The sequence below is a fragment of the Heterodontus francisci genome, chromosome 24 (genome assembly GCF_036365525.1).
Source record: "Heterodontus francisci isolate sHetFra1 chromosome 24, sHetFra1.hap1, whole genome shotgun sequence".
Classification (NCBI taxonomy): domain Eukaryota; kingdom Metazoa; phylum Chordata; class Chondrichthyes; order Heterodontiformes; family Heterodontidae; genus Heterodontus; species Heterodontus francisci.
Genome location: NC_090394.1, coordinates 60,470,928 through 60,484,122, shown reverse-complemented (window position 1 = coordinate 60,484,122; position 13,195 = coordinate 60,470,928). Strand labels below are relative to the sequence as shown.

General features: G+C 42.0%; 1 protein-coding gene across 6 annotated transcripts in view; it reads right to left on the bottom strand.

Annotated features, from left to right (window-relative positions):
* Positions 1 to 13,195, bottom strand: part of cramp1 (cramped chromatin regulator homolog 1) — a 109,766-nt gene that overhangs the window by 83,621 nt on the left and 12,950 nt on the right. For all 6 annotated transcript variants that reach the window (XM_068056347.1, XM_068056350.1, XM_068056346.1 and 3 more), the window contains exon 3: positions 4,883 to 5,082. In XM_068056347.1, the coding sequence (XP_067912448.1) occupies positions 4,883 to 5,082 (200 nt within the window). The remainder of the gene's footprint in view (positions 1 to 4,882; positions 5,083 to 13,195) is intronic.

Here is a 13,195-nt window from a genome sequence, read left to right as displayed (position 1 = left end):
CGTTCCAACGGTACGGCGTCCACTTTCCCCAGTCCTGGTGCCAGTGCCCCACGAACCGAAACCCACTACTCCCACACCGGTCTTTGAGCCACGTATTCATTTCACTAATCTATGTGACCTCTGCCAGGGTTTGGGACATCTGCACAGGGCTGGACAGGAGGGGGGGGGGGGGAAGGATCCTGTTGTCGTGGTCCATCTAGCTACCAACGACATAGATAAGACTAGGAAAGAGGTTCTGCTGAGACAGTATGAGGAGCTAGGCACCAAACTGAAGAACAGAACTTCCAGAGATTATTAATAATTAATTATTATTAATAATCTCTGGATTATTATCTGAGGCACGTGCCAATTGGCAGAGGGCACATAAGAAATTAATGAGTGAAATTAATACCTGGCTCAAAGACTGGTGTGGGATAAGCGGGTTTCAGTTCGTGGGGCCCTGGCACAATACTGGGAAAAGTGGGGGCTATACCTTTGGGACGGTCTGTACCTGAACCATGCTGGGACCAGTGTTCTAGCAAACTGTATAACTAAGGAAGTAGAGAGGGCTTTAAACTAAACAAAAATGGAGAGGGATTCAAGCCTGGGTAGACATATCAAACCAAGGGGTAGAGTCAAGGCAGGACTGCAGAATAGTAATATTGGAAATGAAGGCCAGAGAATGGCAGGAGGGGACAGTCGAGACTCGAATGTACGTAGCATTGAGAACAAAGTAGATGAACTGATAGCACATTGAAGTAAATAAATATGACCTGATAGTCATTACAGAGACGTGGCTGCAGGATGACAAGGATTGGGTCCTGAATATTGAGGGGTATATAATGTTCAAGAAGAATAGGAAGCTAGGTAAAGGTGGAGGGGTAGCACTCTTAATCAAGGATGGCACTAATGCAATAGTTAGAGATGACCTTGGTTCAGGAGATCAAGATGTAGAAACAGTTTGGGTGGAGATCACAGAATAATACAGTGCAGAAGAGGCCCTTCGGCCCATCGAATCTGCACCGATGCATTAAAGACACCTGACCTGTCTACCTAATCCCATTTGCCAGCATTTGGCCCATAGCCTTGAATGTTATGACGCGCCAAGTGCTCATCCAGGTACTTTTTAAAGGATGTGGGGCAACCCTCCCAGGCAGTGCATTCCAGACCGTCACCACCCTCTGGGTAAAAAAGTTCTTCCTCAAATCCCCCTTAAACCTCCTGCCCCTCACCTTAAACTTGTGTCCCCTCGTAACTGACCCTTCAACTAAGGGGAACAGCTGCTCCCTATCCACCCTGTCCATGCCCCTCATAATCTTGTACACCTCGATCAGGTCACCCCTCAGTCTGCTCTGCTCCAGCGAAAACAACCCAAGTCTATCCAAACTCTCTTCATAGCTTAAATGTTCCATCCCAGGCAACATCCTGGTGAATCGCCTCTGCAACCCCTCCAGTGCAATCACATCCTTCCTATAATGTGGCAACCAGAATTGCACACAGTACTCCAGCTGTGGCCTTACCAAAGTTCTATACAACTCCAACATGACCTCCCTGCTTTTGTAATCTATGCCTCGATTGATAAAGGCAAGTGTCCCATATGCCTTTTTCACCACCCTATTACCCTGCCCTTCTGCCTTCAGAGATCTATGGACAAACACACCAAGGTCCCTTTGTTCCTCGGAACTTCCCAGTGTCAGGCCATTCATTGAATACTTCCGTGTCACATTACTCCTTCCAAAGTGTATCACCTCACACTTTTCAGGGTTAAATTCCATCTGCCACTTTTCTGCCCATTTGACCATCCCGTCTATATCTTCCTGTAACCCAAGATACTCAACCTCACATTTAACCACTTGGCCAATCTTTGTGTCATCCGCGAACTTACTGATCCTACCCCCCACGTGGTCATCTATGTCGTTTATATAAATGACAAACAACAGGGTACCCAGCACAGATCCCGTGGTATGCCACCGGACACTGGCTTCCAGTCACTAAAACAGCCATCTGTCATCACTCTCTGTCTCCTACAGCTAAGCCAATTTTGAATCCACCTTATCAAGTTACCCTGTATCCCATGTGCATTTGCTTTCTTGATACGTCTCCCATGTGGGACCTTGTCAATGGCTTTGCTGAAATCCATGTAAACTACATCAACTGCACTACCCTCATCTGGTCACATGCTCAAAAAATTCAATCAAATTTGTTAGGCATGACCTCCCTCTGACAAAGCCATGCTGACTATTCCTAATCAAATTTTGCCTATCCAAGTGGAGATAGATTCTCTCCTTCAGAATTTTCTCCAATAGTTTGCCTACCACTGACGTGAGATTCGCTGGTCTGTAGTTCCCTGGCTTATCTCTACAACCTTTCTTAAATAGTGGGACCACCAGTCCTCTGGCACCTCCCCTGTGGCCAGAGAGGAATTAAAATTTGGGTCAGTGCCCCTGCAATCTCCACCCTCGCCTCCAACAGCATTCTGGGACACAAATCGTCCGAACCTGGAGATCTGTCCACTTTTGTGAAGAGGACATAAGGAACTTGCTGACTGATATAGATAGGTTGAGTGAGTGGGCAAAAATCTGGCAGATGGAGTATAATGTGGGAAAATGTGAACTTGTTCACTTTGGCAGGAAAATTTAAAAAAAGCAGAGTATTACTTAAATGGAGCACGACTGCAGAACTGAGATGCAGAGGGAGCTAGGTGTTCTAGTGCATGAGTCACAAAAAGTTAGTATACAGGTACAACCCAAATAATAAAGGCGGTTAATTGAATGCAAGGAATAGAAAATTAAAGTAAGGATGTTATGCTTCAGATATACAGGGCATTAGTGAGACCACATCTCAAATACGGTATGCAGTTTTGGTCTCCTTATTTAAGGAAGGATGTGAATGCATTGGAGGCGGTTCAGAGGAGGTTTACTAGATTGATATCTGGAATGAGCGGGTTGTTTTATGAGGAAAGGTTGGACAGACTGGGCTTGTTTTCACTGGAGTTTAGAGGAGTGAGGGGAGACTTGATTGAAGTAAATAAGATCCCAACGGTCTTGACAAGGTGGATGTGGAAAGGATGTTTCCTCTTGTGGGTGGGTCCAGAACTAGGGGGCACTATTTTAAAATTAGGGGTCTATTAGGACAGAGATGAGGAGAAATCTTTCTCCCAGAGGGTTGTGCGACTTTGGAACACTCTGCCTCAGAAGGTGGTGGAGGTGGGGGTAGATTGATTCCCTTGCCTAACAAGAATCTAAGGTTATCAGGTGTAGATGGAACTGTGGAATTCGAGACACACAGATCAGCTATGATCTTATTGAATGACAGAGCAGGCTAGAGGGACCGAATGGCCTACTTCTGCTCCTAATTCGTATGTTCATATGTAAATAACAGAAATTTAAGCATTTATCCCATGGCAACACATTTTAACTGAAAGTAATAACTAAGTTTAATTGTTCATCAGATTTTACATTATTTGTTTTTTTTTTTAATTCATTTGGGGAATGTGGACTAAAGACCTGCTCAGGTCAGAACCCAACCTGAACCTGACTGAATCGCAGCGAACCCGAACCGAGTCCCTCCAATTTTGCCCCAAGCCCGACCCGACCCAAGCCGAGCCTGACATTGACTCCACCCAGCCCTAGCCCGACCCTCCCTTTACTTACCTTTGGACCCGGAACCTCCTGGAAGCTGTAGCGCATGCGTGATGATGTCATAGTGATGTCACCCGCTCACTGCGCAGATTCAGTTTCATCCCAGACTCCCAGCTCAGGTAAGTTTTTTTTAATTTCAATACTTACCAGCAGACCACTTACCGTGCGTGTCCAGCCCGATCCGACCTGGCCCGACCTGGACTTGGCCCAACCCGAGTCAGAAAGCCAGATCCGGAAGAGACGACACATGTCGTCGGGTCCCGTCGGGTTCGGGTCGGGTAGCAGGCCTTTAATATGGGCATTGCTGGCTATGCCAGCATTTACTGCCCATCCCTAATTGCCCTTGAGAAGGTGGTGGTGAGTTTCTTGGATGTTGTTTGAGCTGCACCCATCCAGGCAACTGGAGTGTATTCTATCACACTCCTGACTTATGCTTTGTAGACGGTGGACTGGCATTGGGGAGTCAGGTGGTGAATTACTCACCGCAGAATTCACAGGCTCTGACCTGCCCTTGTAGCCACAGCATTTATGTGGCTAGTCCAGTTCAGTTTCTGGTCAATGGTGATGCCCAGGATGTTGATGGTGGAGGATTCAGTGATGGTAATGTCATTGAACATCAAGGGGAGATGGTTAGATTCTCTCTTGTTTGAGATGGTCATTGCCTGGCATTTGTGTGGTGTCAATGTTACTTGCCACTTATCAGCCAAAGCCTGGATGTTGTCCAGGTCTTGCTGCATATGGACACGGGCTGCTTCCGTATCTGAGCAGTCGCAAATGGTGCTGAACATTGCACAATCAGCAAACATCCCCACTTCTGACCTTATGATGGAGGGAAGGTCATTGATGAAGCAGCTGAAGATGGTTGGGCTTAGGATACTGCCTTGTGGAACTCCCGCAGTAATATCTGGGACTGAGATGATTGATCTGCAACAACCACAACCATCTTCCTTTGTGCTAGGTATGACTCCAACCAGCAGAGCTTTCCCCCTGATTCCCATTGACTCCAGTTTTCCAAGGGCTCCTTGATGCCATACTCAGACAAATGCTGCCTTGCTGTCAAGGGCAGTCACTCTCACCTCGCCTCTGGAGCTCAGCTCTTATGTTTGGACCAAGGCTGTAATGAGGTCAGGAGTGAATGGCCCTGGCGGAACCCAAACTGAGCATCAAATGTATGATTAGAAAATCATATTTTTCCCCTCATCACTAATTTAGCAGATATCAAATTAAAATATCACACTTTTAACACTGGAAATCACTTATACCTCATACAGCCCTTCGAAAAATGAGTTTTTATCCTCTGCACTCCAGGACTCCCACTGCCTACGCGCTTTCTTCTTGTTCCCTTCCTCCTTTTCTCCAGAGATGGAAGATAAACTCTTTGCTGTGGTTTTGCTGCTTCCACCAGTGCTGCCAGCAGCAATGCCAGATACATAACCAGAGGCAGCAGCTCCCCCCTCAGGACCTGCAGAAAGAACAAAAAAAGTTAATTTAGTCAGTCAGACTTTGCAGAAATAAAAGTGTAATCTGACCATCTGGACAATTTTTCCCCCACTGCACTGATTTAAAATAATAAAGATTATATAGTGCAACTTCAGAAATACTTGCAACTTTGTAACCTAACAAACATCTCCATAGATAGCAACCCAGTCAACTGAAAAATATAAAAATTTTAGCAATTCAATAAGTGCCCACTCAGTTAGCAACCCCAGCCCAGTGTTGGACAAATCTGATACAGGCAGATGGGCCTCCTAATATACTGAGCCATGAAGACTAGGAAGGCTAGGTTTGATCCCCAGTCTGGTGTTAGTTGATCTCAGTCAGGGTAGTACCGCAAATAGGCTGCCGTACTTCCCCACAGTTAGTGGACAGAGATCAATGTAGTGTGTACTGCTTCCACAACTCGATTCATATTTTGACTGCCATTTTGAAATTCCTTTACATTACAATAACTTAAAATAACTTTGTGGGCAAGGGAGGTAAAAAGATTTTAAAAAAATACTCATCAAAACTACAGTTCTTCAGGACATTCCGTAGTTTAAATGAATATAGGTTAAGCCTTACAGAGCAAATCCACCAAAACCAGGGATCATAGTCAAGAACGTCCGCAGTTAGATGAAATAAGATAGCAAGAATGAAAAATGCAGCTGAGGATAAGGAAGAAATAAAATAACTACTGCAGTGTTCATCTCAGAATAATTTGCATCAATATTTTGCTGAGCCATTTTTAGCCCAGACGTGGCCATTTTAAAACAAACTGAACCTTTAAACTACAACCAACCATTTCCATTTCATTGGCACAATGCAGAAAAATTGAGTTAAAAATTGAGAAAAATTAAACAAACCTTTCCTTAGCACCACAATGCCCTCCATATAACAAAAAGATGGGAGACCCATCTTAACCAATAAAAATGAGCCTCTGCAACAAAATTTAAACAAATAAAAATGGCGTAAACCAAGACTGCTCAAATAATCTCGAGTACATTCCAATAAAGTCACATTGTCACAACACACTGCATCAGAAAAAATATTCTAAAACCAAATAGCTATATCACTTTCATTTTTACTTGTAGTATAAAACAGATAAGGTACAAGGAACTTGTGAGATGCAATATTTGTCAACTCAACATCGTATTACAGTTTTGAACATAGCGCTAATGCACTCTCAGTCCACCCACTGGATACCATCAAATCCAATGGTTCACCATAGTGTGCTCGCTACAAAAATTTAATCAACAGTAAATAAAGTTCCAAAATTCTAATTCAAATACAGTGTCGCAATGAAATGCATGGTTTGAAAAAAACAGTTACTTGTAAGAGCTCGCCTCTTTTAGTAATTTTAAAATTATACTGGTAAGAACAAAAATAAGCCATCTTTTGCCTTGGACCTCCATGTGGTCTCATTTTACCCCAAGAGTTTTTTTTAATCAAAGAAGGGTATTTTGATCCTGGACAAATCTCTAGCAAGCTCTTCCAGATATATTACCAAAATAAAAACTACCACTATTAACATCATGAAACTGGGGACCTGGGAACACAGATAACATCAAGCATCATTGCCAGCATAAGCTGTGGAAAATACTGTACAACACTGTTAGTCCAGCAGCGAAGAATGGGAGTTTTCTGAAATAGACATGGTCATGTGAAAACATGCCAAGTTTCTTTCCAAAAATTAAAAAAACTGCTGAACGTCATTCAGAGCTTTGGGAAGAATCAAATTGTACATTAAATGGCTCCATTTATTTTGAAATGTATTTTAAAGGTTAAAACAAATATTAGGACACATAACTTCAGCTGTAACAGGACTATAGGACATGGTGTTACATAACTGAAACAGGATGGCCAAACGAATAAGGTTAAAATTTCAGCATATCTTTCTTGAGGATAATAGCCTAAATAACCACTGAAAAAATATCCTAATGGGTTGTGGACTCTTCCACCACCGAAAACAAATTAGTAATGGGTCTGAAATGTCAGCTTTTTTTTTTGCAAGGAAAACAATCTCTGATGTTAGCAACAAAAGAAAACGAAACGAGCCACAATTCTTCATTCTGCTTTTCTCCGGTTTGGCACAGCTGCCATTCATACGGTTACAGATGTGATCATCTTTGGCTGCAATAGATTTAGTGAAGAAATATTTGAAGGATTCTAAAATTGATTTTAAAAACACACTTCAAAGGAAAAGTACGAGTCTCATCATTGCATTTCCTTAAAACAGTGGTAATTGTTTCTACTGCCTGTTTCTGATTCTTCATTTTCTCAGTCATTAAAGGTCTGTGCTCTAGCACATAGTTTAATTCCAACAACATTTGGTCCCATGTGTTAGGAAAAGAATGAATTTTGGTTGAGCAGCTTAGAGCAGGGATTTCCAAATTATAGCTCATGGACTGCATGTAGTTCTGAAGCCCTGGCGATCCTGGCCACAAAGCCCAGACAAGTTGGTTCCATTTGTGCAGCCCTGGAAATTTAGAAAAGGCAGTCTTAAGCTTTGCCTCACTGTTGGATAAATCCTGAATCAGCACGCCAAGTCTGTGACTATCTGCAGCTTGAGATATAAAGGTAGACATTATAGGGCCATTTAAACTTTACATGCATTGCATGAAACACCATAATGCGCACCTAAGTGGCCAACAAAGAAAGAAAACTTGGACACTCAAGCTTTACAGCAACTGTAAAACATTCTGGGGATCCAATGAAGCCCAGACAAAAATGTACAATAAAATCGCAGGCACACTTTTCACCAGCTGTTTCAGCTTGCTGGACTAAATGAGGTACTTAGCGAATTATGGAAGTAAAGGCAGATCAACATCTTGCAATGAAGGTCTCAAACTGTCATACTGAACAGTTAAATGAACAAGTAAAACCACCGTCAGCAGAAGAAGTAGCTGACAAAATCACTAGCAAAATTATAACAAAAAGGAATAAAAACAAAAAATGCTGGAAACATGCAGATCAGGCAACATCTGTGGAGAAAAAACAGTTATGTTTCAGGTCGATGACCTTTCATCAGAAGATCACACACGGATCTAAAAAGTCAACTCTTGTTTCTCTCTCCACTGATGCTGCCAGCACTTTCTGTTGTTATTTCAGATTTCCAGCATTTGCGGTATTTTACATCTGCTATAATAAAAAGGACCTACTGTAGCTGACAGGCAGTGGGCTCAAAGTCATTTTGCAAAAAAAACAAAAAAAAAAAATCCCATGTCCATAAAGACAAAGTGGTGAGTCTATGTTGGTATGTTTGTACCTGCTCTGTTCAGATCACACCGGTCACACTCCCACAAATCACATAATATACTGGTCTCAAGAGGGCTAGTACTGATTTTCAATCCTGATCATTATTATTGTTTTCAGTTCTGCTGATTAATCTAAAAAGCAACAAAATAAGACACCACATATGTCTGAAATGAGCAAAAGAGTATTTCTATTACATTTCAAATCTTTTGTGATTGGGAAAAGTATCTCAACTTTAATATCAGACAAGTTAAGTTTTCCAGCTCCAAATTGCACACAGACAAAGCTTTACCATTTTCAAAACCACAACAAATTTCAGCAGCAACAACTTATATTTAGACAGCACTTTCAACGTACTAAAACATTCCAAGGTACTTCACAGAAGTATTATAAAACAAAATATGACACCCAGTCATATATATAACAGAAGGAGATATTAGGTCAGATGATGAAAAGCTTGATCAAAGAAGTAGATTTTAAGGAGTGTCCTAAAGGAGGAAACTGACGTAAAAAGGCAGAGAGGTGTAAGGAGGGAATTCCAGAGCTTAGGGCTTAGGCAGCTGAAGGTGCAGCCACCAATGGTACAGCGATTAAAATCAGGGATGCTCAAGAGGTCAGAATGAGATGAGCGCAGAAATCTAGGAGGATTGTTGGCTGGAGGAAATTAGAGACAGGGAGGGGCGAAGCCATGGAGGGATTTGAAAACAAAGATGAGAATTTTAAAATCATGACGTTGCATGACCGGGAGCCAATGTAAGTCAGCGAGCACAGGGGTGATACAAATATAAAATGCATGTACTATTTTGCAATAAGTGGCATTATGATGCTTTCACACCGAAAGCTTAATCTGTCATGCAAGGCACCAACAAAAAGGCAATTACTACAGCAGCAGGAAAACAGAGCTTTTATCAAAACTATTCCGCAAAGCAAGCCCTCTTGCCAAGACTAAGTAATGGCAAATAAGCGTGATGAATCTGTGACTGTGGAGTGACATTTTAGAATAGGCTGCATTTTGAACTGTACAAAGAACAAAGAACAAAGAAAATTACAGCACAGGAACGGGCCCTTCGGCCCTCCAAGCCTGCGCCGATCCAGATCCTCTATCTAAACCTGTCGCCTATTTTCTAAGGGTCTGTATCTCTTTGCTTCCTGCCCATTCATGTATCTGTCTAGATACATCTTAAAAGACGCTATCGTGCCCGCGTCTAGCACCTCCGCTGGCAACGCGTTCCAGGCACCCACCACCCTCTGCGTAAAGAACTTTCCACGCATATCCCCCCCTAAACTTTTCCCCTCTCACTTTGAACTCGTGACCCCTAGTAATTGAATCCCCCACTCTGGGAAAAAGCTTCTTGCTATTCACCCTGTCTATACCTCTCATGATTTTGTACACCTCAATCAGGTCCCCCCTCAACCTCCGTCTTTCTAATGAAAATAATCCTAATCTACTCAACCTCTCTTCATAGCTAGCGCCCTCCATACCAGGCAACATCCTGGTGAACGAACCTCCTCTGCACCCTCTCCAAAGCATCTACATCCTTTTGGTAATGTGCCGACCAGAACTGCACGCAGTATTCCAAATGTGGCCGAACCAAAGTCCTATATAACTGTAACATGACCTGCCAACTCTTGTACTCAATACCCCGTCCGATGAAGGAAAGCATGCCGTATGCCTTCTTGACCACTCTATTGACCTGTGTTGCCACCTTCAGGGAACAATGGACCTGAACAACCAAATCTCTCTGTACATGAATTTTCCCCAGGACTTTTCCATTTATTGTATAGTTCACTCTTGAATTGGATCTTCCAAAATGCATCACCTCGCATTTTCCCGGATTGAACTCCATCTGCCATTTCTCTGCCCAACTCTCCAATCTATCTATATTCTGCTGTATTCTCTGACAGTCCCCTTCACTATCTGCTACTCCACCAATCTTAGTGTCATCTGCAAACTTGCTAATCAGACCACCTATACTTTCCTCCAAATCATTTATGTATATCACAAACAACAGTGGTCCCAGCACGGATCAAAGAACAACAAAGAACAAAGAAAATTACAGCACAGGAACAGGCCCTTTGGCCCTCCAAGCCTACGCCGATCCAAATCCTCTATCTAAACCTGTCGCCTATTTTCTAAGGGTCTGTATCTCTTTACTTCCTGCCCATTCATGTAACTGTCTAGATCCCTGTGGAACACCACTGGTCACACGTCTCCATTTTGAGAAACTCCCTTCCACTGCTACTCTCTGTCTCCTGTTGCCCAGCCAGTTCTTTATCCATCTAACTAGTACACCTTGGACCCCATGCGACTTCACTTTCTCCATCAACCTACCATGGAGAACCTTATCAAACGCCTTACTGAAGTCCATGTATATGACATCGACAGCCCTTCCCTCATCAATCAACTTTGTCACTTCCTCAAAGAATTCTATTAAGTTGGTAAGACATGACCTTCCCTGCACAAAACCATGTTGCCCATCACTGATAAGCCCATTTTCTTCCAAATGGGAATAGATCTTATCCCTCAGTATCTTCTCCAGCAGTTTCCCTACCACTGACGTCAGGCTCACCGGTCTATAATTACCTGGATTATCCCTGCTACCCTTCTTAAACAAGGGGACAACATTAGCAATTCTCCAGTCCTCCGGGACCTCACCCGTGTTTAAGGATGCTGCAAAGATATCTGTTAAGGCCCCAGCTACTTCCTCTCTCGCTTCCCTCAGTAACCTGGGATAGATCCCATCCGGACCTGGGGACTTGTCCACCTTAATGCCTTTTAGAATACCCAACACTTCCTCCCTCCTTATGCCGACTTGACCTAGAGTAATCAAACATCTATCCATAACCTCAACATCCGTCATGTCCCTCTCCTCGGTGAATACCGATGCAAAGTACTCGTTTAGAATCTCACCCATTTTCTCTGACTCCACGCATAATTTATAATATTTATATAATATTTATAAACCTTTAATGTAGTAAAACATTCTAAGGCACTTCACAGGAGTGTTATCAAACAAACACTGGAGAAACATTTAATGAACATTTGACGAAATATATTTCTAGATTCTCTTGTGTATGGTAGTGATTAGCACATTGTTCTTTCATCTTTGGGACATGTGTCTAAATTCAGGATTAAGTAAAGATACAAAACTCTCCCTTCACTCATGCTGTTAGGATCCCAAGTGAAATGACTATAGGTAGTCTCAACCCAGTTCCTAGGAGCTCGAGTCCATTGTATACAAACAGACATTAAATTGGGAGACTCACTGAGAGAAGCCAGAAGAATGGCTAGTGGGCGGAAGTGGAAAAATTCACAGTGGTGCAGTACAAAGTACTCTTTTGAGATTAAAGTAGATTATTGTAGCAGATTAGGAAAGTCTTACTCTGTTTCAACCCTTGCTACACTTTAACCAAGGATGTTTGATGCCAATATGGATTAAAAAAGCGAATGTTATCTAGCATTATCATCACTCCTTTTTAATAAGCAAAAATGTTCAGACAGAAATCAACTATAATTAAGGATTGCATGTCAGATACAAAAACTGAAAAAACAGTAGCGTAGCCGAGAAAATAAAACACAAAATTGAGAGATTAGTATAAAGACTAAAGAGGAAAACAGTCCATTTCAAATGGAATGTGCAACTAACCTGTATCAACGTTTACATTCCAATGTGTAATTTCCTGCAACATGCTAAGTAACTGATTTTTAGACATAGTGAACACTGAGCTACACCCATGTGTTTGTGCCCACATACAACTTACAAACAGTGTATGCCTGCCAAGTTCGTAAGAAATCATCTGATACAAATTACACACTAGTACATTACTGAATATATTTTTGCAGCAGTGAGAAATAAAATCAGTTAAAATGAATACTGGCACGAGTACTGTATCCCAGTGTTATACAGTGAGATATCTGTACCCACCAGTACTGTATCCCAGAGTTTTACAGTGAGATATCTTTACCCACCAAAATAGGGGCAGTTTCTTTTCAATTAGTATATAACATAGATAGGAGCTAAAGAAGCCTGACTGTCTGTATAACTAAAAAAAAAGAAACCCTAGCACCAATGTTCCTTGTAAAATGTTGTTGTGCACGGCTAGTTTTTCCAACGTGCAGTACCTTTAAAGTTTTTACTTGGCTGCAGAGCAAGGCCTGCGCGGTTGCTGCAAGGCCACGTAAGTGTGCAGTTTAGAAATATTGCCCCAGCACTACAGTAAACTGATAATTTTCTTTTAGCAAAGGAAATGATTTTGAATCATCAAATAACTTGAATTGAGGAAATATAAATAATCGAGCAGTGTGAATGTAATGCCTATGAAATATAATTAGCAGATAATTTTAATTAAGGGTTTCCAAACCAGAAAGAGTATACTGTATTAATCATGGAGGTCTCCCAAAGAGAGACCACTTTCAGGACCACTAAAGTTCATGTATGCAAGCTGCCCACCAGTGGCCTTCACCTAGAGTTTAAGTTAATCCAAAGGGTTACGGGAACCAAGGGATGAAGAACAGCTATTATCAATGAAAGTGCAATAACTAGCCCATTTTTCAAGTTCATCTTCACCAGAAAATCTGAGCAGCTTCATCATAAATGCTACACACAGAAAGATTCTTCATCTCTGGTCCATTTATCAGAACAAATGTCATAATTGCATACGTGAACCTCGGAGGTCCTGAAAACTGTCTCTCTTTGGGAGACCTCCAGGATTAATACAGTCCACTCTTTTTAGTTTGTTAGAGCTTTTAATACACCAAAATGTGATTTCATAGCTGGAGCATCTTTTATTCCTATGCTTTACTAACAATCATATAATTTACTCATTATTAGAGATATATATAT